This window comes from Enhydra lutris, unplaced genomic scaffold (genome assembly GCF_002288905.1).
Source record: "Enhydra lutris kenyoni isolate GAN:26980312 unplaced genomic scaffold, ASM228890v2 scaffoldscaffold21, whole genome shotgun sequence".
In the NCBI taxonomy this organism is placed as follows: domain Eukaryota; kingdom Metazoa; phylum Chordata; class Mammalia; order Carnivora; family Mustelidae; genus Enhydra; species Enhydra lutris.
In genome coordinates this window covers 34,960,804-34,988,766 of record NW_019154105.1, presented here as the reverse complement: position 1 = coordinate 34,988,766, position 27,963 = coordinate 34,960,804, and the positions used below count along the sequence as shown (strand labels likewise).

Below are 27,963 nucleotides of genomic sequence, written 5' to 3'. Positions count from 1 at the left end.
CCTTTTTTGGGGGGAGTATGCTTTTAAAACCCAGTATCAACTCATCGGTCCTACTTAACAATGTCTGCTGGAGAGAAACGCCTTGGCCTCACTCCCCAGGCCCTTCACGATGGGGGACCTCGCCTCATGTACTCGGGTCCAGCTCCCCAGCCTGCTGCTGCTAGGGATGACCACCCACCCCAGGTCTTGATGCCTACATTCATACTGTTTCCTCAATTTTTCTAGAACTTCTTCAGGCACTGAAGCATCACAGGTGCTCAAAGGATATTTGCAGAATGAAGGATGAGGTATTTTTGTTTGTTTGAAATCCTACACGTGGTACCAAGAGTATGACTCTGTCACCTGAAACACTCGGGGTTGAATGCAGGCCTCGTCGATGACCACCTCCGTGTCCTAAGGCCCGTTCTTTCCTCTGAGCCTCGGTCTTATACATAAAATGGAACTAACAAATCCCCTACAAACAATCATTGTAAGGACTGAGTTCACGGATACAAATTAAGTACTTAAAACCAACGTGCTGAAACCAATGATCTGAAATAAAAATCATTCAACCCACTGGATTTGTTAAGTACTAAGTTGGTTCTCAACAGCACCAACTCCTACATGCCCCACATTTCCTGGCCATACCCTGAAACTAATCAGGGATCGAGAATTAAGATGCTCAATCTGGGGCACCTGGGGGGCTCGGTCGGTTAATCATCTGCCATCACTCAGGTCATGATCCCTGTGTCCTGGGCTCGAGCCCCCCGCATCGGGCTCCCTGCTCCAGCTGGGAGTCTGCTTCTCCCTCTCCCTCTGCCCTTAGCTTGTGCTCTCTCTCTCTCTCTCTCTTTCTCAAATAAATAAATAAATAACATCTTAAAAAAAAAAAAAAAAAAAAAAAAGAATCCTCAATCTGTAGATTTGAAGAGCCCCACTCCCCGGGGTTCCGGAGTCCCTACAGAATGCGGCTCCATGCAGCCAGCTTGCTGTGGGTGCCCACGGCTGCTGAGACGCCAAACAGCTCGCGAGGAGGGACAGCATCTGCAGGGCTGACAGCAGGAACCGGCAGAGTGTCCCTTGAGAGAGGAGCCAGACCTTCCCGTAGTCGAGGAGCTCTGCCCCAGAGGCAGGGGTGTAGAGGCGCGGCAGTCCCCCTCGGGGACCACTCACCATGCAGGCAGCCTGCACCGCCTCTGACACATTTCCCGCGTTTGGCTCGCACCAGAACACGTGGCACTCGAAGCGCTGGTTCCCGGTGTCCATGATGAAGGCAAACGTATGCACGTCCTTTCCGACGCCCATGAAGGACAGGAATCGCACGCGGCACTCCACCAGGATGTCCTCTTCACTCTGCAAGACACGCTGCTCAGCAGCCCGCTCTCTGGGAGGCCGGCAGAGCCCGGAACCGGTTCGTGGCTTGAGCCACAGACTCAAGCCCAGAGCGGCCGCAGAGACGCTGGTGTTAAGAACAGAGAACTCACCTGGATTTAGAAAGGACGTACTTTCCTAGAAAGGCCAGCTTCTCAACGGGTCTGGAGAGGCCATCCCTGCGAGCTGGGGGTCTCACTGCCATCTAGGCTCACTCTGAACTTCAGCCAGGTATGTGTGTTCTCTTGTCTGGCTACGACACCCCAAGCCCGCGCATTCACAGTGGGTAGGAGTGGGGTCACATAAACTTCTTAGGCTTTGCTCACACAGAGCACCCGGAGGCTCAAAGCCCATCTGGCCAGAACCTGCTGGAAACCTCAGAGCACCAAGAGAAAAGGAGCCACAGGATCTCTTTATCCGGTTCTCCTTGCCGTGCTAACTAGTACACTGAATCATATTTCTATCTGAAACCATGTAGAAAAGCTGCCAGATCACTTTTTCCCCCACAAACTGGTGTCCATATGGTGTCCATATGATGCAGGGTAAGGAAATGCTCGGAATTCATTCTTGGGAACACCACACCCTCTGCAGCGACCATATGCAATTTCTGAATTAGTAAACACATCCAGAATGTTGACTTTTGGATCATTAACATCTTGACTTACTAACTCTTCACTCAGGTGCTAAGGAATCCTTTCCCAGGCCACTGAAAGGAGCCTGAGGTGCCATGAAGTTTTCTAGGGAGAAAGGATGTTTAGGCTGAGATCTGGTACCGGCCGGCTGGGCGAAGGGGCAGGGCACAGAGGGGCCGCGCCTGCAGATGCTGAGGGAGCCAAGGGGCTGACAAGTTTAAAGACCGAAGACCATCCAGCCTGGCAGGCCGGAGAGGCAGGCAGGGTCAGTGAGCACCTGACTCCTGACTCCTTCTGAGATGGTGGACTGGGCTCGAAGGTGAGCTCCCAGCAGACAGAATCAAGAGCAGGCGATGCCTCGGGGTCTCTCCGTGACAGGTGCCGCATGGAGGCAGAACTGAAAAGCGGCCGACAGTCTGCAGCTGACCGCTGGGCCGAATCCTGAGCTTGCCGCTTCTCGCTGTTGTGGCTATAGACGTTTATTCGCTCTCCTGTGCCTCAGTTTCCTTGGCCATACAACTGGGATAATTTGGTCTGAGGCGAATGCCGACCTTTTGCAATGACCATCGGCCCCTGCTCCTACAGACAGAACCCACCCCAGCACCTTCCATGACCGAAGCAGCACCTGTGGCCCAACTCTAGACATACAGCCCAGACCACACCAAAGCCTGGAGAGTTGTCAGAAAACCAAACCCGTAAGGAGTGACTGCCGGCCTCATACAGGTCCCTCTAGCAAATAAGTTCATTCTCTGGGGCACAGGAGGAAGAAAGAATTGGGAGCACCAGAACAGAAGCTCCTTAGTTCAAAGAAAAGCAAAGTGATGCAGAGATCCAGGCACGAAGGACAGAAAAAAAAGGTTTTGTTTTTTTGTTTTAAATGCAGGCAACTTTAATCACAACTCACCATAACCACCCCCCTCCCCCAAACCCCACCCCCGAGAGGTGAAGCCTTGGCTGAGTGTCCACGTTTCAAGGAAGGTTACCGTATCCAAAGTTTCACCATAACGCACAGACCAAGCGTATGTCCGGTCCTGCTCACCTTTTCACTGATGACAGTCACGGTAGCATCGGCCACATTCATGTTCACCGACGGCCAATCCTCCTTGTTGGATGAGGTCATAAGATTTTCTATGGCATTGTTCAGGGTATCCATTCCTGTGGATGGAACAGATCGCTGAACAAGGTCCTAAAGCCACTTATCACCATCCAGTGATCCACCACCCAAACCACCCAGCCAAACTGATCAGTTGCTGTTTTATTTATTTATTTGTAGTCCCAAAAGACATTCGTTTGAGCATTTCATTGCTTGAAAGAAAAAACAAAACGTTTGCCAGCTTCTTCAACAAAAGAACGGTCATGAGAACCCCCGGAGAGATGGAGTGGGTGGTGTCCTGTCTCACTGGACCACGGTACGACTTACTTTCCAAAGAGTCCCTAGCCCCGAGTATGCAGATAGTATATAAGCAAACACTGTCTTTTCCTAAGCAAGGGGCCCTGAGAAAGGAACAGAAGTCAGCACCTGCCAGAAGACCCCACCTTACTTTGCCACTTAAACGAGGCACTTAGACGAGGCATTGCAAGGAGGTCCCGGGACCGCGTGCCGGCCCAGCTAGTTTCCGTGGCCGTGGGTGGGGGGAACCGTGACCCGGCTGAGGTGCAGTCACAATTTACCCATCTCAAGTGAACCATGCAAAAGTTTGTAGTGTAGGCACAGAGTGGGGCAACCACCACCACAACCACTTTTAGAACATTTTCGTCACCCCAGAGAGAAGCCCTGTACACTCTGGTGGTCTCCATCTGGTTCTTCCCAACCCCCTGGCCCTAGGCAATGACTGATTTTATTTCTCTCTCCAGAGGGTTGTCTCTTCTGGATGTATTGTACACAGAGAGTCCCACAGTACGTGGCTCCCATCCTCCAGGCCGGTCCACGCTGCCACCCATGTCAGTCTGTGATGCCTCTTTACCACCAAATACAAGTACATGGTCTGGCGGCATCAGTTTTATTTTTTATTTTTTTGATAGTATCACATTTTACTAATCCATTCGTTGGTTGACAGATTTTTGTTTCCACTTTCTGACTATGGTGAATAATGGGGCTGTGAATGTTTGTGGGGACAGATGTTTCCATTTCGTTTGGGTACACGCCTGGGGGCAGAACTGCTGGGTCCGGAGGTGACTCTGTGTTTGACCTTCAGAGGAGCTGCCAGACTTTTTTCCAAAGCGGCTGCACTATTTTTCCAAGCAGGGCATAAGGGTCCTGACTTCTCCTCAGCCTTTTCTACCCAGGGAAAGGCTCTGTCTCCCAGCCTGCTGTCAGCTTGGTGTGGCTGAGAGGCTAAGTTCTGCCCTGGGGATGGGAGCTGACTGCGGGGTGTGTTGCTTTGGGGTCACGCCTGGAAAGATGAAAGAGGAGAGCTCCCTCAGCCCTTTTACCCTGCAGTCAACAAAGGACTAGAGCAGGTTCCCTGGCTCTGGAGACGGATGCTCCCTCTGAGAAGGGCAGTACCCTCTGGAGCCCTGGATCACATGTCTCCAGGCCACTACGTGAATGACAGCGATGTGTCTGCCTTGTTCCCATCCCTCTATTCTGGGGACCATGTGACCGAGCATGTCCCCTGGGGCTCTTTTGATCAGGACCGTTTGTGTGCTGTGGCTGGTGACAGGGCAGGGGTCTCCTCCCACAGGCTCCCAAACACTCGCGCAGCGAAAGGATGCAGTGCCGCACGTACCGACTGGCTTGTCTACGGGTAACATGCCCAAGTACTGCACGTGGAACTTCTGCACCAGCTCAGTCTTTGGTGTTGGGAAATCTACTACAGGGAACAAAAGCAAGAGATCTTTTAGTGGTTCCAGGACACATACAAACACAGCCACCGTTCTACGTCCGGTCTACGATGCCCGGAGCAGCACCCGTGCCACTGCGTCGCATTTCCAGAGGAAGGCGCAGCTCCCACCCTGGGAGGAGAGCCCCTATCCCAGCAGACACCAGGCCTCTGCCAACCCAAATCCCACTCCACTCTCATGTCTGGGCACGGAAGCAGTGAAAGCTGCCGCTATCTGCCTCACATATGCTAAGGAACGGCTTCCGATGGCCTGTCTCTGAGGTGCTTGCTGCCAGGAGAAGACTGAATCACACAGGGCATGGAGACAGCAAAAGTAACTAAACAGACTCTCCCCAAATAGCTACATTTCTATTTTACTGAGCTGTAACTGACATGGAGCATTATGTCAGTTTCAGGTGTGTAAGTGGTGACTTAGTCTTTGTTTCTACTGCAAAAATAATCACCACAATAAGTCTCTCTGCCTGCCTCTCTGCCTAATTGTGATTTCTGTCAAATAAATAAATAAAATCTTAAAAAAAAAATTCATCTTTATACTTAAGAAAAACTTTTTTTTCACATCAACCCACCTATTTTTAAACTAGCTGGCTTTACCCTGGCTGTATCTGAATTAGAAACCACGAAAGATAATACTCTTTCATCTTGTCCGATAACAGAACTCATCCTGGCCTTTTGCACCTCATCCCGACCGACACAAAATTAACTCCACGCCCAGGAAGACCCCTGGTGCTTGTGGCCAGCGTCTGTGGGCTGGAACGTGGTTTGTCAGGAGCCAGGCAAGGGTCTCGGCTCTGGCTGGGACGGATAGTGCCAGCCTGAGGAGAGCGGCTGCCGCTGACCTACCTTGCAAGGGCACGTCGAGGTTCACATTGGCTCTTTCCTGTAAGGAACTGCAGGCCAGGGCTTTGGCATTCTTCCGTTCAGCCATAATCTGAAGAAGAGAAAGGACGCCCGTGGTCCGTGGCTACAGACCCCGTGTCTTCAGCTGTTCCTGCCAGTCAAGGGGCTGAGCTGACTTGACCTCCAAGTCAAACAGGTTTTGGTCCACTGCCTGACTTCCCACCCCTATATCGCTGAGCTGCTCTCAGAAGGTGCTCATTCTCCCCGGGGGTAACGGGTGAAGGGCTATCCCTCCAAGCGGCAGTCTCCTGATTGCTCGGAAATGACTCCTCCATTCACCAGGCTCCTGCCTCTAGTGAAACAACCCAGATAGCCTCTGCTGGCCCACAGTGGCCAATGGGACCCAGTAATGGACTTCTCCCATTGTTTCTGAAGGCTGACCTCTGAGCATTCTTATCAGCGCTTTGGGGAAAGTGTTTGTGGGTTCAAATCCCACCTTCACTACTTACTAGCCGTATGACCTTGGGTAAGTCACCTGACCTCTTGTGCCTCGTTTCCTCTTGCACACAGGAATCCTAGTATTTACATCCCCAGTGATGTTACGGCCGTTCTGAGGATTCAGTGTCAGCGCTTGGACATACGCGCTGCTATGGGGACTGGTCTTCTCAATCTATCAGCGGCCTACTGAATTGGCGGTCTGCTGTGAGGGGCACGAGCGTCACTTCTCGCTCCTGTTCACACAGCGCTGTTGGTTTGGGGACTGACAGAACCCCGCCCTTCAGGGACCCCAGGAGTCACTCACATCTTCATTCCCAGGCCCCACTTTGCGTTCCGGGTGGGACGGAAGTCGCTCCCCCCCGCCCCCCGTGCTCCCCGCCAGCCCTCTCCCGCGTGCCTGGGGGCGGGCCAGGCGGCTGCGGCCAGTAACAGCAGGACATTTCACGGAGCGCGTCCTCTGTGCTAGGCCATGTTCTGGGGGTTGACATGGGAACACAAGCTCCACAAAGACAAAGATTTTGTTTCTTTCTGTTTTAGTCCCTGCTGTGTTCTTAGAACTTAAAGGTGTTCCACGTGACTGAATGAAGGCAAGGACAAGGAGGGAGCGCTGCGAAGCTGCAGGCCATGCCCAGACAGGTCGACGCGGGGCTAGGGCAGAGGGTGATGGCTGGGCCCAGTGCAGGGGACGCGTCCCCGTCCCCGCTCCTGCCCCTCCCTGAGGACACGTGGCTGGCACCTGCTTTTTGCCTCTGCTGCTCAGACCCCAGGCCGCAGCCTGGGCACGGCTAGCCGAGGCAGCATGGCAATGAGGCCGGGCTTGACAGCTGCCTCCAACCAGAAAGGTGATGGCCAAGTCCCGTGTTTAGATTCCATCTGCAGGGTGGGAAGGCCTGGCTACAGGACACCAGGGACAGCGCCCTGGGGAGCTGGCCAACCGCGATCTGAACACAAGCCGGCAGGTGATATGGTAGCTAAAAACATCTGTCATCCCTGTACTATACTCCCTAGAGGTCAAGGGACAGAGTGGCCCGTGCTCTCTTCTCCACTGGCTCGCCCTTGGACCACTGTGTTCCTTTAGGGGGAACCAGCTAGAGTATGCAGAAGAAGAGGGGGTAGGAGCCTGGTAACCTTGGGACCCAAAAGAGATGGGGGTGGGGATTCTGGAGGAAGGAGGAAGACTGGAGCAGTAAGACCAGACAGATACCTGTCTAGCACCCCCAAATGTACAGATGCGGTCGCCAGCTTCACACGTCTTCAGACAGAAAAGGGCTCCCCAGCCAGAGGGACAGAATGGAGGAATCCCTCTCCGTTGCTCTAGATCACATATCTCAAGTAACCACGTGGGGTTTCCAGAGAGGCTGATTTCAGGTCCACGTAATCAAGAACCTCTAACAGCCAGAGCTGCTCTATAATAGAACAGTCTCCTGAGAGGTGCAAGACCCTGTTGATGGGGGTCAATAGAAGTCCCAGGCAGAGGGTGAGGATATTTCTATCAGGACTGCTCTGCTGGAGGGAAGCAGGGGTAGAGGGGCTGGTCCAGCAAGGCCCAGCGGCCTGTCCTCACTCTGAGGCTCTGGCTAAAGCAGCGGACATCACCAGCGGGAAACCCTGACCACACCCCCGTCCTTGCTCAGGCAGTGAGAAAAGACAGAGGGATGCACCACCGCATCCGGACCCACCTTACCTTGGAACAGATTTCGTGGAGACTCGTGGCGATGGCTTTTGCTGGTGTGTCACATCGAAATACATGACATTTCAAAATTCTTGTATCTTTGTCTCTTGCTACGTAAGCAAAATCTCTGTGCAAACAACATTTATTAGCACGTTAGAAAAGGAACCTCTGAGAGTGCATAGTCTGGTAACGAGCGTTAGCTGAGCGAGCAGCCAGCAGGTCAGTGGGGAGCAGAGGAGGTAGCAATGGGTAAAAACAAAACTCAAACTTCAACAGTCACCTAAAACAGAGCAATTCCATGGACTTAAGAATTCATTGCTAAGTAAAAGAACAACAGTGTTTCCCAAAGTCAGGGTCCTGAGCTCCTGCAATCTCTTATGGCCCTGAATGAAAGCTGAATTTCTTACGAGCCCTCTATCTACAGTGAAAACAAATACTATGGTTACAGAAGAGAATAACGACGAATGTGCTGGTGCAGTGGGGGCAGACGAGAGGCTCTGTCCCTGGCTGCTTTGGGAAGGCACAGGGATCTCCGCTGGAGGTCAGCCTGCCCTGTGTCATGCGCGGTGGGGCTCTCCGAGCCCGGCTGCAGGTCAGGGCACTGAGCCTTGGCCTGTCCACACCTGCTTCAATACACGCTCCCCAAGCCTTCTCCCTCCTCATCTTCAGTCACAGTGTGGTGTCCTCCAGGCTAGAACCCGGAGGCCTTCCTGTCTCCCCCAACTCCCCATACGTGACTTGTTCGACATCCTGAAAATGTCCCGAACCTGTCCTCTCTTGCCAGCACTACCTCCTCTCAGGTGTTCTCCCCAGTGCGTGCTCACGCTCTCTGTGCCTCTGTCACCGTGCGGGACTCAGGGCCGGGCGGGCAGCGTCTGTAGCGCTGCCATGGCAACCCATACACACACGGCCCTTACAAGCGGACATGTCCATGTGTGTTCATGGGCTTGCATTCCCCACAGCACCCTGAAGCTCTGTGCAGATGAGCCGTGCCTGAGGTACCCGCCCCCGTCCCCAGTCCAGGCCTGGCCATATAGGTACTAACTGAGTGCTCCTTCCTCCTTTAGGAATAGGGGCTGCATCCCAATTTCCCGCGGGTAAGCTGGCCCTCGGTCAGAGGTGTGAACAGCTTCAGGACCAGGGACTGAGGGGGTTGCGTCTGGGCAAGGAGCTGGCCGACTCAGGAGTGAGCATGGTCTTGCTCTACAGTGTGTCCCTGAGGCCTTCCCAGTTTAGTCTCAACCACCATCAAGACAACATATTATCTAAAAAAGCAGTAAGAGAAGCCCTCCCTTCTAGAGACTACACTCAGGGGGAGCCCTGTTTCTGGCCCCCAACTCTCTGGGTTCCTCTCTTTCATGGATGGATCTTAAAAGAACATATGCAGTGTCTCACCACACAGAACTGTCTTCCTTCAAAATTCGCTGCTCCGCTGCCGTTTCTCTGAGGCCGAATCTCTTTGGGTCCATGGTCACCCAGACGAAGCCCAAATCCTTTCCGGAATTCTAGAGTTCCAGAATCTGTCCCACCTATTCTTCCAGCACCCTTCGTCCAACCACACAGCTCTCCCCTCTGTTCCGGAAAAGGCAGGTCTCCACTCACGGAATCTTCTCTTGCTTGGTGACCCTGGCCTCCCTGTACTGTCTAGGGGTCACTGCTCCATCCACTCTGGTCGGTCCATCCAGCTCACAAGCCTGATTGGCCCTCTGGGCCCCAGGACCTTGCTTGTGTCTAAACACTTACAGCATTTAAATTCTGTAGCAAAAGGATAAGTAAGAGCTTGTTGCATCCTCCTTTTTGTACTTAGTGCACGGATCTCAACACGTCTTGTTCTCTCTCAGAGAGAGTCAGGAACAGCCAGAGAGCAATGATTTGGGATTGGGGCAACCCCAGTTCTAGTCTCATTCCTGAATCCACTGAGCTACACAACCTGGGGCAATGGAGTCTAACCTCATCTTCAAGTGAGAGAGGTGAGAACCAGGATTTCCAAGGTTCCTGTCTAGCTCTGACATTCAGTGAGGTAGGCTTCCGAGACCCAGCCTGCTCCTCGGGACCGCCGGCCGGCCCGCAAGCGCAGGACTGCAAGGTTACCATCCAGGGGATGGAACCAGCCCTGATCTAGAAGCCACGGGTCATCCTAGCAAACTGTGGCTCTGTGCCCTCTCTTCTTCCATATGCTGCCCCCGAGGAGTAATTTTTTAAAAAAATTATTATTATTATTAATCTTCGTTTTCTTCTGGCTCCAGGGAAAGTGATGAATTCCTGAGGCAACCATCTGGAACCCACATCTTCCCAAAGGAGCTGCTCAGGGGCCGCAGGCTTTGTCTGGAGGATTCTGACAGTTCTTTTTTACAGCTTCGTCTTTTCCCGTCCCTGTGTGGGTACCAGGCTCATAGATCAGGGAGGTAGGAATCTGTCAGCTCCTGACAGTGTGAGTCCTGCGACTAGCCCTCGGGGGCTTTCATGGGCTTCCCAGGAAAAAGCAGGAGTTCTCGCCTCCCTTGGAGGTGAAGAGATTGGCCCGTCTCTCCTATCGGCTTCCATTGGGAGCTGCTGGAGCCACGCTCAGCACCTGCAGGCCCTACAGCCGCAGATCTGAAGAGGCAGTGAGTCCTTTCTCAGACCTGGGGCAGAGGCAAGTTGAACAACTTCCTTTGTGTGCAGTGAAATGCATGGCTGATCTGATTTCATCCTTCTTCAGAATGAAACCCAAACGTCACTTAACTGGGGGTTTCAAAAGCTCGGCCCCTCATTTCTTAAAAAACCTGCTCTAGCCGACAGAATAAGGACCCTTCTGAGATGTTCACAGCCTAATTCCCAGAATCTCTGATTGGGTTACCTCGCATGGCAAAAGGGGGTTACAGGAAAGGACTTGAGATGGGGGCTGTTCCCTTGAATTCTCCGGTTGGGCCCAACACAAGTGCAAGGGAAGAAGGACTTGGCGTCTCAGGGACAAAACGGGAGCTGGGGCCACCAGCCAAGGAAAGCAGGCAGCCTGTAAAAGCGGAAAAAGGCCAGGAAATGGATTTTCTCAGGGAGCCGTTAGCCCCGCGGATGCTGTGATTATACCTGGAATGCTCATGTTAGATTTCTGATCTCCGGAACTGTGGGGGAATAAATCTGTGTTTGCTTTGAGCCACTGTTTGTCATCATTTGTTAAAGGACTAAGAGAGTTGCCAGTGGGCTTTACATTCTCACTAAATTAGAATATGATTTAAAACTTATGTTTTAAAAAAAATACTCCCTTCCTTTCCCTTCCCTTTCACAAATGCCTTCTGAGCCACTACTACGTGCCTGGCAAACACAGACAAGCTCAGCCTGGAAGTCCGCTAAGGATGCAGGCGTCCAGTGGGATTTGAGGAGCATCTTAAGTATCATAAGGACCTGACCAGGGTGAGAAGGGCATGGATGGTTCCACGGACCATGAGTAAAGGCACAGAGGTCAATCAGTCCACGGAGTGGCTGGAAGAAATACTGGTCCCTTGCAGACTCCTAGGCGCTGTGATGGGGGGGCAAGGTGGGACCATGGGGAGGGTGGACCTGCGTCCCGTCAGCAGCCTGGCCCTCCAAGCCTTGTCATATGGCATGTGACCCCATACAATATGTGTTTTAAAAGGTTTCTTTGGGTGGGATAATGTGGTTCAAGGGAGACGCCCACCGGGGGCTGCTCCTCCGTGTCCAGGTGAGAGGATGAGCACGAAGCAGGCTAAGTCAGCATCTGTGAGAACAGGGTAGAGGAGATAGAGGGAAAGGAGGCCCTGGAAGGATGGCTGTGGCAGATGAGGGGTAGAACCCAGAATAACTCTCGGGTCCCTGCTGGGCCAACTAAGCACTCTTGCAGTGGGGCCGGGCGGGGGGGAAGCTCACGAGCAACAGGTAGGACAGTAAGTCGGAGGTACCTGAGGGCGACCAGGTGGCGGGGCCCACCAAGCAGGTGGACACTCAGTCCGGGGGCTCGGGCCTGTGGTCTGGGCTGGAGACATGGGCCTGAGGAGCAGCTGAAGTCAGGGCAGCAGACAAGTGCAGAGAATGAGAAAAGACAAAATGAGGCCTAGACTGGAAAAGAAAGGCATCTAAAGGCCTCGCTGGGGCAGAGGGCCCAATGAAAGGGTAGAGAAAGAGCACTGGGGACAGGCTGGTGCCAAAGGCATCAGAAAAAGAGGGTTTCAGGAGAAGTCCCGAGGGGTATGGAGGCTGGCCGTTTGGTCTGAGCCACAGGAGGGGAGAGAGGTCTGTGGTGACCGGGCCTCCTGGGCCTCTTCCCTGGAGAAGCGAGCCTGGGTCCGAGCTTTAGGAGATGAGAAGGACAGAGTTAAAAGAACACAGTTCATCTGCCATTCTTCCCCCCTTAAACTTCTCATTCTGGGACCTTTCAAACACACACAGAAGTAGAGAGGACAGTCCCCATGTCCCATCATCCAGTTTCAACAACGATCAAGATGTTGCCCAACGCGGCCTTTCAGAGACTTTGTCCAATCAGTGTCAGGATCGTGAAAGACCTCAGGCTCACGCGTAAGCACAATCTGACCTTTTCTAGAGATCTTCGTGTATTCTGAGGGGGACGAGAAACCTCCACAGCTATGGTGTTCCCGATAGACTGCAAACCTAAGAGGGTGCAACCAGCTTAGGGCCACACATGTAAATTTGGGAGGAACACCAGACGCCATGGGGTGTCCTCAGTCAGGCGGGGCCCACGGTGGCTCTGAAACTGTATGAAGGAGAGGGTCAACCTGCTGCTGGGGCATTTTAGGAACCTTCGCCTGCAGAGCCCACCCTGGCTCTCTGGCCCGCTACTTCTTTCCTTGGTGCCGCCAGGAGCCCTGGGGCTGCAGCCGCCTGCCTCTCACAGCTCAGCAGGGATGGGCTCACATGGGCTTCTATGCACTCCCTCTGGCTGACCAGGCATCCCAATGGACAGCATCCTCCCGGGCTTCAGTGTGCCCCGTTAAATCCACAAAGTGGGCCCCAGTGATCTCTGAGGTCCAGTCAGAACACAGCTCCTATTTTTTCCAACAAATTCTTCTACATGTCTGTCTGAGACATTCTGTCTAGCACTCAGCAGCAAGAACCACGTTTGTCCCTTGCTCTGGCTTGCTCCCTTTACAACGCCGGATGAGGAACCACGTGCTAAAAGAGGCTCTGGTCCAGTCCTCTCTGGACCCCCCACATGGAGCTGTGCCCCACTATTTCTCGCAGTCACGCGAATCACCGTGTTTCCTTTAAAAACCAGGATGTGGCAGGTTTCTAGCTGCACCGATCTGTGCCCCTTCCTTAAACTCTCACAGAAATGTGCACCAGGAATCAACTACCTTTCACCATTCATTTACTGAGCCCTTGGGTTTCCCACTCTGTCTGTTCCTATCCTTTTGCTGTTCTCCCTGGTAATCACTCCCCCAGAGGACCAGCCTCCAGTTCTGTCAGGGAGAAATGTCAGTGCTAAGACATCTTACATGACAGCCTCAAATTTCTTAATGGCAAGGAGAGAGGACAAAAGATGCTTTCATTGTTCTCGGCTGAACAGCATTTAACCACCCTGCAGGGACTTAATCCATTTTGAGGAAATGAATGAAGAAACGATTCTTTATTCAAATGGATTCTATTAAAAAAGAGCCAAGACAGAACTATTCACCCTTTCCCTAGATCTCTCCCCTGTAACCCCCTTACATAAATGGAATCTGCTTTTGTTTCTCTCTCCTGGTAAGGAGCTTATGTGGCACCTACAGGCCTCCTAGTGGGGTAAGCCAGGCAAACTTTTCAAAGCCCTGTCTACAGGAGCCCAGAGAGGTGGTACCTAGAATATTTCAGTGACATGAAATCTTATTTACTTAACGAATCAGCCTGTTCCAACGCAGGAATACTCCTGGCGAGCCAAAATATATATATATTCTTTCTGAATGAGGACCTGAAGCTCGCCTCCCTGCAACTTTGGCTCGTGGGATCGAGCTCTGCCTTCTGAAGCAGCCCAGAAGGAGTGGATGCTGTCAGCTGCAGGACAGCATGGGCCTGCCTGGGAGGAGCTCCGTCCCCTCCTTTCTAGGGGATTCCCTTCCATCCAGACTCTCACCACATCTCCTCTGCTAGCGCTCCTTACCCAGGCGCCACAAAAAGACAATGTCTTCCACATCATCCGTGTTTGCTCACGTGAAATCCATGCTGTTTGATGCTGGGAATCTGTGAAGGCTGCCACGTGACAGGCATTCGATTAATGGCAGTTGTCATTATAAATGAGGAAGAAGTCAAAGAAAAAGCCCCCTTTGAAATTCTGTCTCCTTATCCATGAGAGATGTTTTAGTAAATATTTGCCCTCATATGAATTATATTAAGACTCGCTGAAATGTACCTAGAGACCCTTTCCTCCTGGCTTCTCTTTCCGTCCGAAGCTGTCAGCCCCCGGAGTTGTCTTACTGCAGAGGACACGACCCACATGCAAGTAAGGACAAACAGCCACAGACAGATCTGATGCAAACATTGTACTTCCAGCCCTTTCTGACAAAGGGCTATATCTCCACTGTTTCATCTGCCCAGGGTCTGAAGGGAGAAGGAATCCTATTTTCAAGACTGTTTGCTCTTCTTTGCCTAACTGCTCGGACCTTCTGATTATACTCTGAAGATCTCATTTTTGGGGTGGGAGGAGGGAAAAGGAAGAAAGGAGATGAGAAAGTCATCTTCCTACATGGTCAATCCAGAACATGACACACACACGCGCCATTTTTTGTTCTGTGTTGCTTTTGTTTTCTCCATTTTACCCAGCGGCACATTAGCAGGCACTAATTTCACAAAGCTCATGCTCTCGAACTTTGTCAACTCAACTCACTTTCTCCTCTGCAAGCTGAAGCAGATGCTAAGTGCCCCTTCAGAGGACGTCCCAGGAACTCATCACCTGGGTAAACACACATTCTCCACAGGGAATCCTGCGCCAGGCACTTCTGTGAGACATCTAAGCTGTGTAAACAGATTTAAATTCTGCCTGCAAATAATCCAGGTGGCCTTGGCAGACCAGAATCCGCAGCCCTCTCAAGAACAGAGTCTTGCTATTAATTTAATATTTAGAGTGACCTCTCCCTAGGGAGGAGACCGGAATAAATACAGAAAGGGAGGAATTGGCAAACATCTGAAAATATTCTCAACGTTGGCTCAGACAGGACCTCTCATTATTTAGATGAGGGAGCTCACATTCCTCCTCTTCTGGATGCTTCCAACACCTCCAGAGGCTAAAGCCTCCTCGAAGGTAATGAAAAAGTCAAGTTTGCAAATTCTCCTAACCATACCTTCGAGAAGACTGATCCTGGAAGTGTTACCCACCCAGTCAACACCGTCTCCCTTCCCTCTCCTCAGCACTGAGCCGGGAGCTCAGCTCATCCTGAGGAGGGAAAATGGCCACCACCAGCAGAGATGGCTCGACCCCAACACAAACAGGAGACTGCCTCTCTCTCTTCACTTTGCCAAGCAGTAACCACTACCATTCTTTCAAAAAGAGGAGCTTCAAAATTTTCCTCTTCCATCAAAAATGGAGCTTAAGTTATAAAGCTGTGGAAGAGTAGGGCCTAAATCCCCATCAACCAAATGGACAGGCTGACGGTCGGAGCGCCAGAAACATACACATCTGAGGTACAACTGCCTTCCTTTCGCTTCAGAGTCATAGCCCTTCCACAGCTATGTTCATCTAGACAGAAAGGAGAATTCTGCATCTTTTAGCTAATAATCGAGACTGAAACGGAGTCAGTCCTTCCGGCTGTTAGCCTACACAGAGAATACATAACTTAATCAGTCCTAATATGAACTCTTGAAGAAGTGGGAAAAGCCTTACGCAACATGGGATGCAACGTTAGTATTTCTAATCACGTTTCCTCCCCAGCATGTGGACTCAATGCTTCCAGCTGTGAGTGAGTGGCCATGGTCCCACTACATCTGATCATCCTGCCCATCACCGTCCCCAAACAGGGTCAAAAGCAACACGGGGGCAGGGACCCAGATGCAATTCCACACTCTGTTTTAAGTGAGGACACATAAGAATGGTGATGATAAAAGGTTAAACAGAACAAAGTTCTGCCTCTCAAAGACAATGACGGCTGTGGTGGTGGTAATACGGCATGAAGAAAGCAAGTGAGCTTTGCCAGACATTTAAGACACCAACGAGGAGGGAGAAGTAAAAATCGGTTGGTTACCTCTCTCTGAATCCAGGCAGGCATGAGGGAACAGAGCAGAAACAATACGTTAGCATTCACTCGGCATCCAGGAAATCAAACAGTCCCGTTAACGGCAACTCCGAGCACTGACATCCCATCTTATTCCCCAACTTTGCTGCGATGAGTAGCCTTTCAGTGCTTATTTTAGCTGAGCTCTGCCACACAGAAGTGTGTATTTTGAGCCACGTTACGATGAAGCCAAGAGATGCCAGCTGAGTTTAGAGGCAACATATCAACCGGGGGAGGTAATCAAGCTTAAAATATCACAGGCAAATACAGGAAACTGTTTGCAGTAAACACTGGCAAGGCCCCTGTCTGCGTTTCCCAGCTCCACCTGCTCTCAATAAAAACTGTACAGAAAAAATGACTGGAAACAGTCTTACCTGTTTTTACTAATTTCTGACATTCTATTAATTGAGCCCCAACATTCACATCTCCTGCTTTCCCTCAAATGCATCATGAGAAAGCAACAGAGCAGGGGGGAGCAGAGGCAGGAGGTCAAGGGTAGGGGTGGGATGTGCGAAGGCCGGTAGGGTGAGGGTCAGATGTGCCAGGGAAGAGAGGAGCAGAGAGGGAGAGGGGTGCAGAGCCATATGGGGTTTGAGGGCCAAAGGCTTCGAGTTTCTCTACCAGTGCTGCCCTGAGATGCCAGGGTGACCCTGATGAAGTCACTCAACCTCTTGACCCGGAGTGCTCCCCATCCCCTCTGGTCCCATCACAGCCCATGTGAAAGCGCTTGAGGACCACTGAGGGCCCGGGCTGGTCACACACATGCAAGTGAACGGACAGCAAGTGGCCTGCAGAGGCCGGGAGCACAGGATAGTGAGAAGGGAACGAAGAAACCCAACCTTCACAGAAACCTGCTCCTGCTGGCGCCCTGCAGCTGGGGTCCTGGAGCACCAGCCGGGCTCCACGGGGAGGGGAGCTAATCATGGGTTGAGACAGCAAGCGGGTCCCCTAGGGAACCCGAGTCCTACAGCAGGAAGGCAGAGCTGGATGGCCTGATCCAGAACGATGACCACGCCTGTTATTAAGGGGAGAGGAACCGAACGAGCAAACAACCCAAACTGCAGATACAGTGACTCACCACAAACAAAACTTTGGGTATTTTGATATCAGCAAAGCAAAACCTCTGGAACAACAGAACATCCAAACTGGCAGACGTTATCGGGGCGGGGGGGGGGGGCTTCCGGAGGATTTTATTTAATACATTTGTTTGAATACTATACAATAAGCACGTGCGCTTTCTGTACTACAGATACGTAAACACCGACCTCGCCATTTCAGGGGCACACTGTGATAAGCGCACCCCAGCACAGGGGACAGCACGCAACCATAACGACTACCACAGTGACACTCCCGACAGCCACCCTTTCCTGAGCTCTGGCTCCGTGTTGCCCAAGCAGCAAGCCGACGAGGTTCGGTTTTACTGTCCTCACTGATAAAGGAGAAACCAAGTTCAGGGAGGTTGAAGACCATGAAGGTCACGCAGCTGTACACGGTGAGGTCAGGGTTTGACTGCAGGTCTGCACGACTCTCTACTCCTAGTCTTCTTACAACGTAGCCATGGCGGGTACCCCATACTCCTCACAGTCTGGCAGACTCACCTCACAGTCTGTCTCCCAAATGACCCAGTCAGTTACAGTCAGTTACAATGCACGGGTGTTCAAGACGGGGGCAAAGGGTTTGGCCAAGGACCTGGGGCTTCAGATGTAGAGGGGGACCTCCATCCCTCTCCTTGGACTGTGGACTATCGTAGGGGGAGAAGGCAGACGACAATTCCCAAAAGAGGTCCTTTAGGCTGAGGATGAAGACAGAGCTATGTCCCAAGCCCGTTGGCAGCCATGTTCCCTTGGGTGCGTTCCTCACTCTCTTGTCATCCCAGGCCCCTCTATGTGCCAGGCACACTGTATTATGTGGTGTGACCCTTCAAACCAGCTTCCTCATCAGCGAAAAAGGGATAAGGACACCTGGCTCAGGGTAATCATGAGAATTAAGTTAAATGAGATGGTGTGTGTAAAAGAGTACTGGCATGTAACACGGTGCGATAAACTGCCTCGTTCTAGTGATTGTCACTAAGTCAGCGGAGAGCTTCAGGGCTCAGCTGTGTCACGCTGGGGGCACTGCAGGAGAAATGTCTCCGTGGGACAGGACGTCACCGGGGGAAATGCTGTGGCCCTCTCCTCAGATGTGCTGGCCGCTGTTGACCACAGGATGAGAGGAAGTCACATCCTGCTCATGTCCTTCTGTCAGTCAGTCTATGAACGCAATTTCAAGTCATCACCAAGGGATCCAAAGGCGTGGATCCTAATCCCATACTGAATGACCATGAGGTAAGTCTCTTAACCTCTCAAGACTTGGTTGCTCATTTCAGATTAGATGGTTTAGGAATCGCCTAGTGCTCAGATTTTTAACACAAGGGGATTTGTTGAAATGCTTTGACTCTTACAATAAAAAAAAAAAAGAGCAGGTAGCATTTCGTTAGCTAGCTTTCCACGTATACCAGATGTTTTTAATTTTTTATTCTTAACAAAAAGCCTCTGCCTATGGTAAAAACTTTGCTTGATAATTTATCTTCAATCTAGAGATCTGAGAGAACAGTCTGCTTCTTTTGAGTACATTATTGAAGCCTTAGAGATTGTAAATCAGATCCACTACTAGCGATCCACTTAAGGAAAGAGCCTCAATACGGAGCCACAGTGTTTTCCCTGACGGCAGAACAACTTTGAACATGGTTCGTTCTTTTGGGGTTAACAGACGCTGCTTGACTTCTGTGTGGAAGTGAAAGCCAGCCATAAATAGGGACTTAGAGCGATCAGAAAATGCAGAAGAGTCTAAGCAGCAGGTGCTTCGCTGATTTGACACCTTGTAAATTTGCCAGGAAGAAAACCTCAGCCCGGAGCCGGACTTCTGCGGGAGACGCGCCCTTCCACGAGCGAGCGAGGCTAAGCGCGGCGCCAGGAGCAAGCTTGCTGCCCTCTCACCGTACACGCAGGGGGAAGAACGAAACTCCAGGATGAATTCCACAGCAGCCACACGTCCAAGTCTGCCTCATCAGTATGCTCTCAGAGGCTATTTCTTGGGAAAATGAACGTGGGAGTCATTGGCAGTGTTTTCATTAAAATAAGCCTGAAATAACAGAGCTACTTGCTTGTGTAACTGGGTATCCAAACGAATAGGAAATTCCTCAAAATAAACTGCATGCCAGAACGATGATGTCTGTTCCTGCTTTCTGGAGGAGGACGCGTCCCTCTTCCCCGGCACGGCCACCTACTTCATATGCGGCGCACGACCTTCTACTTTTCACAAACGGAGCACGTAGAGCCAGGACTTGCCAGTGGGCTTCTCACTCCGTTTCTGCAGGGCTCTGTTTCACGCTCCTCTTTGATGCCTGTCTTTCATCACTGGGGGGTCTGCTGAGCCTTTGGAGCACCAGCACAGACCTGTGTTCTCCACACGACCATGAAGCAAAAACTATAAAACTTTATGTCACGAAGACTCTCACACCCATTCCTGAACCTCGCGGTCTGCTTTCCCCCTCGCTTCGAGGTTTTTTGCCTCTTACCCCTGACATGTCTTAGTTGTTTGCCCTTGGTCAAGGTCTTTAGCCTCTCTGCTTTTCAGTTTACTCATCTGTAAAGTGGGAATGATAGCAGCACTGACCCCCTAAGAGGGCTGTGGGGATTACACCCGTTGATCCATAAAGTTCACGGTGTGATGGTGTGTAGCATGGGCTCGACGTGTGTGCTCAGCGGGGCGCCAGCAAATTGTGAACAACAAGGAGGTTTGCTGTGAGGAAGTTCCCTAACCTGTTTCAGATCATGGAACCTTTTGGAATCTGATGAAAATACCCCAGAAAGAAATGTGCATGAACTCGCAATTTTATGTACAACCTTAGCAGGATGGGAAGAAGGTTCAGTAACGCCTGGAACTCATTCACAGACCCCCTTCAAATCCATACCCTGCAGGTAAAAGATCTCTGAACTGAACTGATTTCTGGATTTATGCAAATTTACCATCTGGTGTATGGAGTTTCAGAGAATTCAGCTCAGGAGAAGGTTCTGTCCTTCCCAGGATCAAAGGGTGACAGAAGCACCTGTCTTTGATAGTGTGGCTTATTCTGCAAGCTAGTTCTCTTCCCACCTCCTTGCTCCTGCCCCCCCAGTACCACGCAAGCCTGTTAACTTGCGGACACAGGGAGTCAAGAGTTCCAACAGGAGTGAGTGTGAGGACGAGGATCTAAAGTGGTGTGAGGTTATTGAAATTCAAGGCACATTCTTCTAAACAAAGGACTTTCTCATGCAGCTGGAGAGAAGACACAATAGTTACCAGTCAGCTTACTAATGAGGGAGAAAGGGATATCTGAGAGCAACTAGGAACTGAGTTGTTTTCTTTTAAAGTCCATGTTTGAAGAGAGTAAGAAAAATTAACAAGTGTCTGCTTTCATCTGGGTTGTATTACAGTAAAACAACAGCAACAAAACAACCGAGCCTCTTTGAGTATCCGTAAAAAGAGAATACTCATACAAGTTATATTTAGGTCTTAAGTGAGACAAAACTCATGCCACGTTACATTTTCAAGTTATAAAATTTAGGGCGTAATCAAAAGACAAAATTATGTAAATTTTACCTGAATTGTGAAACCACGGGTTGGCTTCCTTCCTGAAAGCAGGTGCGGAAAAACAAAAAAACTACTTGAGACCCCGAAGGCTCCTTTCTGACTGTGACACAGAAGAGGGAAGAAGAAGGGTCTCCACTGGAAAAGTGGCTTCCATGCAGGAAGTACTACTGGGACACACAGCACCAGCAAGACATAGACAAGACTCCCACTGAAAACCATGGTGAGTCTGGGGGTGAAATCTCTTCCATTCCACGCCCCCAGCCATGTGGAGGGCCTCTCTCAGGGAAGGCACATTCTTCAATCTGTTTCTAAATGTTCTAGAGGACTTAGGGCAATCATCATACAGCCAATCACCGTTTCTTTGTGCAGAAAGGAGTGCCAGTACAGCCAGCACTAAGAGCCAAGACACTCGATCACCTGAATTTTGGAAACTTCCATCTGGATACAAGTACTCCTGATACTCTGTAAACTCAGTAATACCTCAACAAAGACAGACATCAACACCAGCATGACTGACTAATAAGAAAATCAGCACGACGGCACCCGTTTCACTGAATCTGCTCCCCAGCCAGGCTCCATTCTTGGCACACATTAAGGTCGAGCCACCCAATAACCCGGCGGGGAGCATCACGACTCATTTTACAAACAAGGAATCCAAGATGGCAAGGAATTTAACTTGCTCAACACCCCCACCAAGAGAAAGTGGTCGATCTCCAGACGGACCCAGTGGGTCCGCTTGCCCGGTCTCTTCTCCTTGTGCAGCTCTAGGGCACCCAGCACCAGACTGAGCCCGCCTCTCCTAGGACGCATCCCTCGGTGAAGAGAGGCGGGCTCAGCTCTCCACTCCTGTCTCCAGCCTATTGGATTTCTGGTTCCACCACTGTGGGAGCTGGTAACAAAAAGTGCTCTGTTCGGTGGAAACAACTTTCCCAGGCAAAGGCTGAGGGTTTCATCCTTCACACAGCAGCCAATTACCCTGTTGCCGCCCTGCTCAGGATGCCCTCCCAAACTCCCCGTGTGTCTCTCTTGGACCTCACTTTCTGCTGCACCACAGCCTGCGGGGCTCCAGCCACACACCCGTCCTTCTATTCTCAAAACACACATGCCTGTTTCTACCTTGGAACTCTGGTGCTCCCTCTTCCCACTGCCTGGATCCCGTCTGTCCACGGGTCTCCGAGGGAAGATTCCTCCTTACTGTCATCACCTCCAGAAAACCCCTCCCGGCCACCCAGGTATTGCCAACCCCTGCAGCCACCTAAAGCTTCTCTGCTTTTTTAATTGTTCTTCCTTCTACCCCACAAGAAAAGGGGAAATCTGTGGGAGCTGGAACCTTCCCTGCTGTGTTGGTTCACTACCCTAAGTATTTGCTTACCACCGCCTGGTGCATAGGGCCAGGTAGTCCATACATATTTTTGAGTGAATGAAAGAATAACTAAATAGAGTAAACAAAGGACTCCCCCCTCCCCACCCCACTCCTGGTCACGTTGGTAAGACTCTAAGGCAATGAACCTGGGAGTAATAGGGAGTTGGTTGGATTTCGTTTTCTCCCGCTGCTGTTTGCCCCAGACAGCACTCTAAAAATGACTTTAGCTCACATTCCGTTTTCATGTCATCTGAAACTATGTTAATAAAAGATATTTCATGTGAATGGGCAGGAGGAGAGTTCTGAAAAGATGATCAATCTCTTGTGACTCTATCTGAAGTGAAGCAAATCTATACTTTGATCATCTCCAGCAGAAACAATAATGTTTCCAGAGCCTGTAACTAGATTCCTTCTTCAGAACATTTGTCTAAGTGAAAAATAGCTCCTCTGCTCCTGGAATCAATATATAAATTTCCATTGCACAATGATGTCTATCAGGACTTGTCAAATCCCCCAGTAATTTTCTTTATATTTGCACTCGAGAAGAAATAAACCTTTGCTTATCATTTAGGGAAAAGGCCCCGGACCACACATTTCCATATACAGCGAGGCAGCGCAAGTACGGACAGCTGAACCAGGAAGCGTCATGGAGCACGCCGGAGGGCTGGGCTGTCTCAGCAGAACTTACTGCATGATACCACTTGAAAGAATACCCATCTTTCCTGTTCAGGAAGGTAACTTTCTCTATGCAGCTAGTCTCTTTGTTCCAGCCTCTTTTTTTTCTTTTCCAACGAATATAAGAAATCTTGAAGAAACAAGAAACACAGTCCCATGACGATAGCATTGTGTTTTCACACTGTCTGAATTTGCTTTCCTCTTATTGTCCATATGTGTTCATATTTGACAAATGGAATAAAGATGCCACCTTGAAGAAGCTTAAGAGTGGGCTTGGGATGTCTGAATAATGGTTTGTCACGGAAGTACCCCAAACAGCCTGATCGCCTCCAGGAATCCAGTTTGGAGATTGGTTTTCAGAATACCGCATGGCTGGCCAAAAGTGACTGAATCTTCTTCCTTTCAAAGGACAAGGTCCCTCTTTCAGTTGTCGCTGTGGGTTCCACTTGGGTCCTTTAAACCAGGGTGAAAAACCATGGCCCCGGGATCAAAGACCATCCGTCCCCGTGTGTTTTGTTTGTTTTTTAAGATTTTATTTATTTATTTGACAGGGAGAGGGATCACAAGTAGGCAAAGAGGCAGGCAGAGCGAGGGGGGTAAGCAGGCTCCCTGCTGAGCAGAGAGCCCAATGCGGGACTCGATCCCAGGACCCTGAGATCATGACCTGAGCCAAAGGTAGAGGCTTAACCCATGAGCCACCCAGGCACCCCCATCTGTTTTTATAAAGTGTCACTGGGGGCGCCTGAGTGGCTCAGTCATTAAGCGTCTGCCTTCAGCTCAGGTCATGATCCCAGGGTCCTGGAATTGAGTGCCACATCAGGCTCCTTGCTCAGTGGGGAGCCTGCTTCTCTCTCCCCCACTCCCCCTGCTTGTGTTCCCTATGTCTCTCTCTGTCAAATAAACAAAATCTTAAAAAAAAAAAAAAAAGAAAAGTGTCACTGGAACACGGCTACACCCACTGGGTTCCTATTGTCTATGGCCGCTCTTGTGCTTGAAGAACAGGACTTGGAGAACAGTAGCTATGACAAAGATGATATTTAATATCAGGCCTTTTCCAGAAAAGGTCCCAAAACCCTGCTTAGACGACACCCCGATTCAGGGCGCAGCACACAATGCAGACAGAGACTCGTTGCAGCTAAGTAACAGGGGCGCCCAGTGCAAGATGAAAACAGGGGGCTCCGTGTGAAGGACTGACGACCTGCAAGACGGTAAGAGCGGAGCGTCCAACCAAGCCTGAACGGCAGCCCAAGCTGCTGGAATAATCCCCGTGACAGGTGACAGACTCCGGGGCCAGCCAGAAACGGCTCCATCCAGATGCAGAAATAAGAGTGCTTCTCATTTGTAGCTTCTTCAGAACCAAAAACACCTTTTGCTCAACTGCAATCTTTCACGCGTGGCTGACATAAAAGTCGGAGTCAATACGGAACTCTGCCTCAACCGTTTTATTTCCAGAAGGTCGCATGTAGGCTAGGAATGTTATTCCTGGGGGTAGGGGGAGGGTGGTTGGGGGCCGAGATCACGCTAGACTTCTAGCAAACAGCATTTTCATGTAACCTAGCAAACAGATGCATGACACGACATGACAGAATCAGGCCAAATCAGGCCCGATTGTCAACTGTGCTCTCTGCAGCAGCTTTTCCCGGGTCATAATTATTTCAACTGTCATAATTTATTCATCCCCAGACAAGGTTCTACATTCCAGGGTAACTAGTCCTGGCAACCAGGTCACAAGGGCTGGAAGCCCCATCACTTCCATCCCTCCTTGAGCCTAAAATTCTGACTAGGAAAGGAATATCTTCTGCAACGGTATTTTTTTGGGCAAAACCAAACCAAAGTTTGTTTCAAAACCAAAGTTAACTGGTGAAAACACTGTCAGCTTTCAAGTTCATAAATCTGAAGGTGGGAGGGTACAAAAAAATCCCATCAGAAACCAGAGACTTCATTTCTACACTTTACAGGTACAAGGAAATGGCCTTTTTAGCTCACAGAGTGCTCAGTGATGTTCCCGCAAGGTTACCAAGGAATTTTATTCTTTCTGCTTTCAGATACATACAGAACAAATTGTGTTTGTGACAATATATCAGTTGTCGAGACTCAAGACTGTTGTATGTGAAATAAACAACGTCCCATGCAATTATCAATGGTTTCTTTTAAAGCAGGAGCAAAGGTAGAGTAATTCTATGTGGATTAAAGCTTAAACCCGTCTTCTTTCTTATGTTGATCCTTTATTTTTATGACAGAGCAGAGAAAATGCTCAAAGGTCTGTTACCAGCTTAGAAGGCTAGTCAGGGCAATGAAGGGTGAAAATGGCCTGGAAAGACGGCCATATGCACAGAACTTCATGGGACAGCTCTGCCCATCCTCAGTGGAGAATCAAACGAAATTAAGTCGAGGTCTTGCTACAACATAATTTGAAACTGAGTTACTCTATTGCTTAAAACTTTGTCCTTAAACAGGCATTATTTCTTTTTATCTGTATTTCAAACAGAAATAAACAATGAATCTAAACATTCAGGGCAGTCCAAGAACACAACTCCACTTCCTACAACTACCATAGTCAGTCTTGCTCGTTCAATCTCCACAGTCCACTTCCTTCACCCCCTCTGCCACAGCTTTAATCTTTCCTGGCCTGGGACTTGCTAGCAGGTCCCTCGGCTTCCACCTCTGCTCCTGACATCCATTCCCCTCACAACATTCACTGAGATCTTTTTTTATGAAATAAATTAGATCACGGCATTCTCCTGGTTACCACCCTTCAAAGGCTTCTCATTACATTAAAAAGAAAACCCAAGCCTTCCACCACAGCTGAAAAGCCCCACAGAATCTTGTCCCCGCCTGGCTCTCCCATCCCAGTACACACCACTGGTCCCTTTGCTCCTGGCTCCAACCATGATCCCTGAACGTGCCACGTGCCCTCTGCTCAGAGCTTCCTACTTGCTCCCCACGTGCCTGACTTCTTCTAGGCCTTCTGGTTCGGCTCAGATGTGACCTCCTAGGATGGACTGCCTCTTGGTGGCCCCTTTCCCCACGGAACTACTGCACTACATTCTCCACGCTACTGACCATCTTCGTGACACTTATACTCTATATCATTGTGCTCCCTAAATTGTTCTTCTGGCTTCTGTCCTGCCTCTTTGCACCTAGTCTGTCTCATTCCAGCACATCCCTCACAAGACACCTGGCATGCAGATGTTCCGTATGTGCTGAACAGCAAGATAATCTATAGATAATAAATATTGAGCACAACAGAAAATAAAGCATTTTCATCTATATTAATTCAGCTGCCCAGTCAACAAATTCAATCATTTATGGAGAGCATCCTACGCCAGATACTCTATTAGGGCCAGAAGAACCCAAAGGTCTTAGAATTTCTCAAAAATGTTATTGTCTGTGCTTAAAATAGGCATTTAGAAAAGAATAAGTTACACCACTATTTAGTATGTTTTCATGTAACCCTAGGGATTTGTGGAAAAGTCTGGAAACCCAGATGAGTAAGAAGTTATATATCATCAATACACTCTTTAAAAAAAAAAAAGCAAACCAAACCCACCCCCCTGCCACAAAAACCCACCACCCCACGAAAAGTACAGAAAGAGTAAATTGGGGTTTTTCAACTGTGTTCCAGGTCTTTAAATCTAGGCATCACCTCTTCACACTTGGGGACTGTGGACAGATGGAAAGCTTTGCTCAGTCAGTGGTCCAGAATGGAATCCATTTCCCTGGGGGGTCGTTCAAGAGGAAAGCTGTTGAGGTGAGACCAGGAGACGGCGTGACGGATAGTTTTTGAAACAGACTGGAATGACCACATCCAAATAAACAGTGCCCCTGTTCAAACACTTTTAGAACTCAGCTTTTGGCCCTCCTTGCAGGCCCTGACCCCTCTGAGAGGTACCCATGACCCAGGGAAGCAGGTGCAAAAAGCCTGACCCAACGGTCTGATGGCTACCTCCACCCTTAGAGAGGAGGTGACCTTGGCCCAACCTGTGCGCACCTACAGCCTTGGGCTCAGCGGACCTCCAAGGCAGTGGGAGCAGCAACACCCTCTTGCCTCACCTCACTGCTACCCGTACTCTTTCTCAGGTGTGCTCAAGTTCAAAGGATCTGAAATGGATCCTCGGACAGCATTATGTGAGCGCCAAGAAAGCAAGTGGGTACTTGTTGCATTTTCCACTTTAATCACCAGTGCCAATGCCCTGCACATAGCAGGTGTTCAATAAACACTTATTAAATAAATTATCCCCATTGCTCAAAAGCTAGGACTTGCTGCAATGATAGAGGAGCTCATTCATGCACCAAGTGTCAGAAAGGTGAGATTCCCGACCCACCTAGCATAGAGCCCGTGCCCTCACTCTGAGCCTCACTCCCTGCTGAGCCAAGAACCACTGGCACCTTCTTTGACGATAATGGCTGAGGCTTTGTGGAAAGTCTTTCCCCCATTCAGCTTTTTACTCACATTTCATTCTGGACAACACAGCCACCATAACTTTTACAAAATGATGGACAAAATGGGGATTTAAGGCTATTTTCCTTACAATACATTATTCTAAGTCCCTGGGAAAGTCTTCAGGGCACCAAATGATTCATTCACAAAAGTGGCACCAACTGAAAGGCAGTGGCAAAGATCTGAACTTTAGGGAGAAAACTTGCAAAATGCTTTTGTGGCAGAGTAAGGCCGGAGGAGAGACTCCCCCATCCATGGTCTTAGGAAACCAAAACGAGAACAGGAGGAAAGCAGGCACAACCCACCATTCAGGATTCAAGTCAAAGCCAGGTTGCGGCTGCAGTTATAAAAAGAAAGAAAAAGACTAATGGGATTGCCTGCTCCTCCGTGTTCTGCTACCCAAGGCAGTAATGAAGATTCACAGCCACACATTAATTAGGGAATCAATAGACGTGTCTGGTTACGATACTGGTACAGGGAAACAGATAATGGAGAGAGAAGGCACACATTCTCTGAGAATCCAATCGAATACTGTATACAGTATTTCCCTCACGTTTCTCTTTTTCAAAAAACTCCTTTTGCCAAGAGCAAGGAGGTGAGGGGTTGGCTGACTTTCTACATTTTGGGGACTCTGAAACATTTTCTCACATGTAAGTCACAGATATTCTAAATCATATGGCTACAATTATTTGTAAATGCGCTCTCTACACCAAAGAACACTGCTTTTAATCCAAAAATCGGATTACCAAGATCCTGCAATTGTTTTTCACTCCTAATAGACAAGAAGGCAAATGTGGATTCACCAGGGGGCACGTGAGATGAATGCACTCATTTACTCAATCATAA

General features: G+C 50.0%; 1 protein-coding gene across 3 annotated transcripts in view; it reads right to left on the bottom strand.

The window, feature by feature from the left end:
- Positions 1 to 27,963, bottom strand: part of LOC111149146 (amyloid beta precursor protein binding family B member 2) — a 312,250-nt gene that overhangs the window by 7,493 nt on the left and 276,794 nt on the right. For all 3 annotated transcript variants that reach the window (XM_022506093.1, XM_022506091.1, XM_022506092.1), the window contains 5 exons: positions 7,845 to 7,959; positions 5,666 to 5,753; positions 4,712 to 4,795; positions 3,022 to 3,137; positions 1,153 to 1,332 (listed from right to left, as the gene is read on the bottom strand). In XM_022506093.1, the coding sequence (XP_022361801.1) occupies positions 1,153 to 1,332; positions 3,022 to 3,137; positions 4,712 to 4,795; positions 5,666 to 5,753; positions 7,845 to 7,959 (583 nt within the window). The remainder of the gene's footprint in view (positions 1 to 1,152; positions 1,333 to 3,021; positions 3,138 to 4,711; positions 4,796 to 5,665; positions 5,754 to 7,844; positions 7,960 to 27,963) is intronic.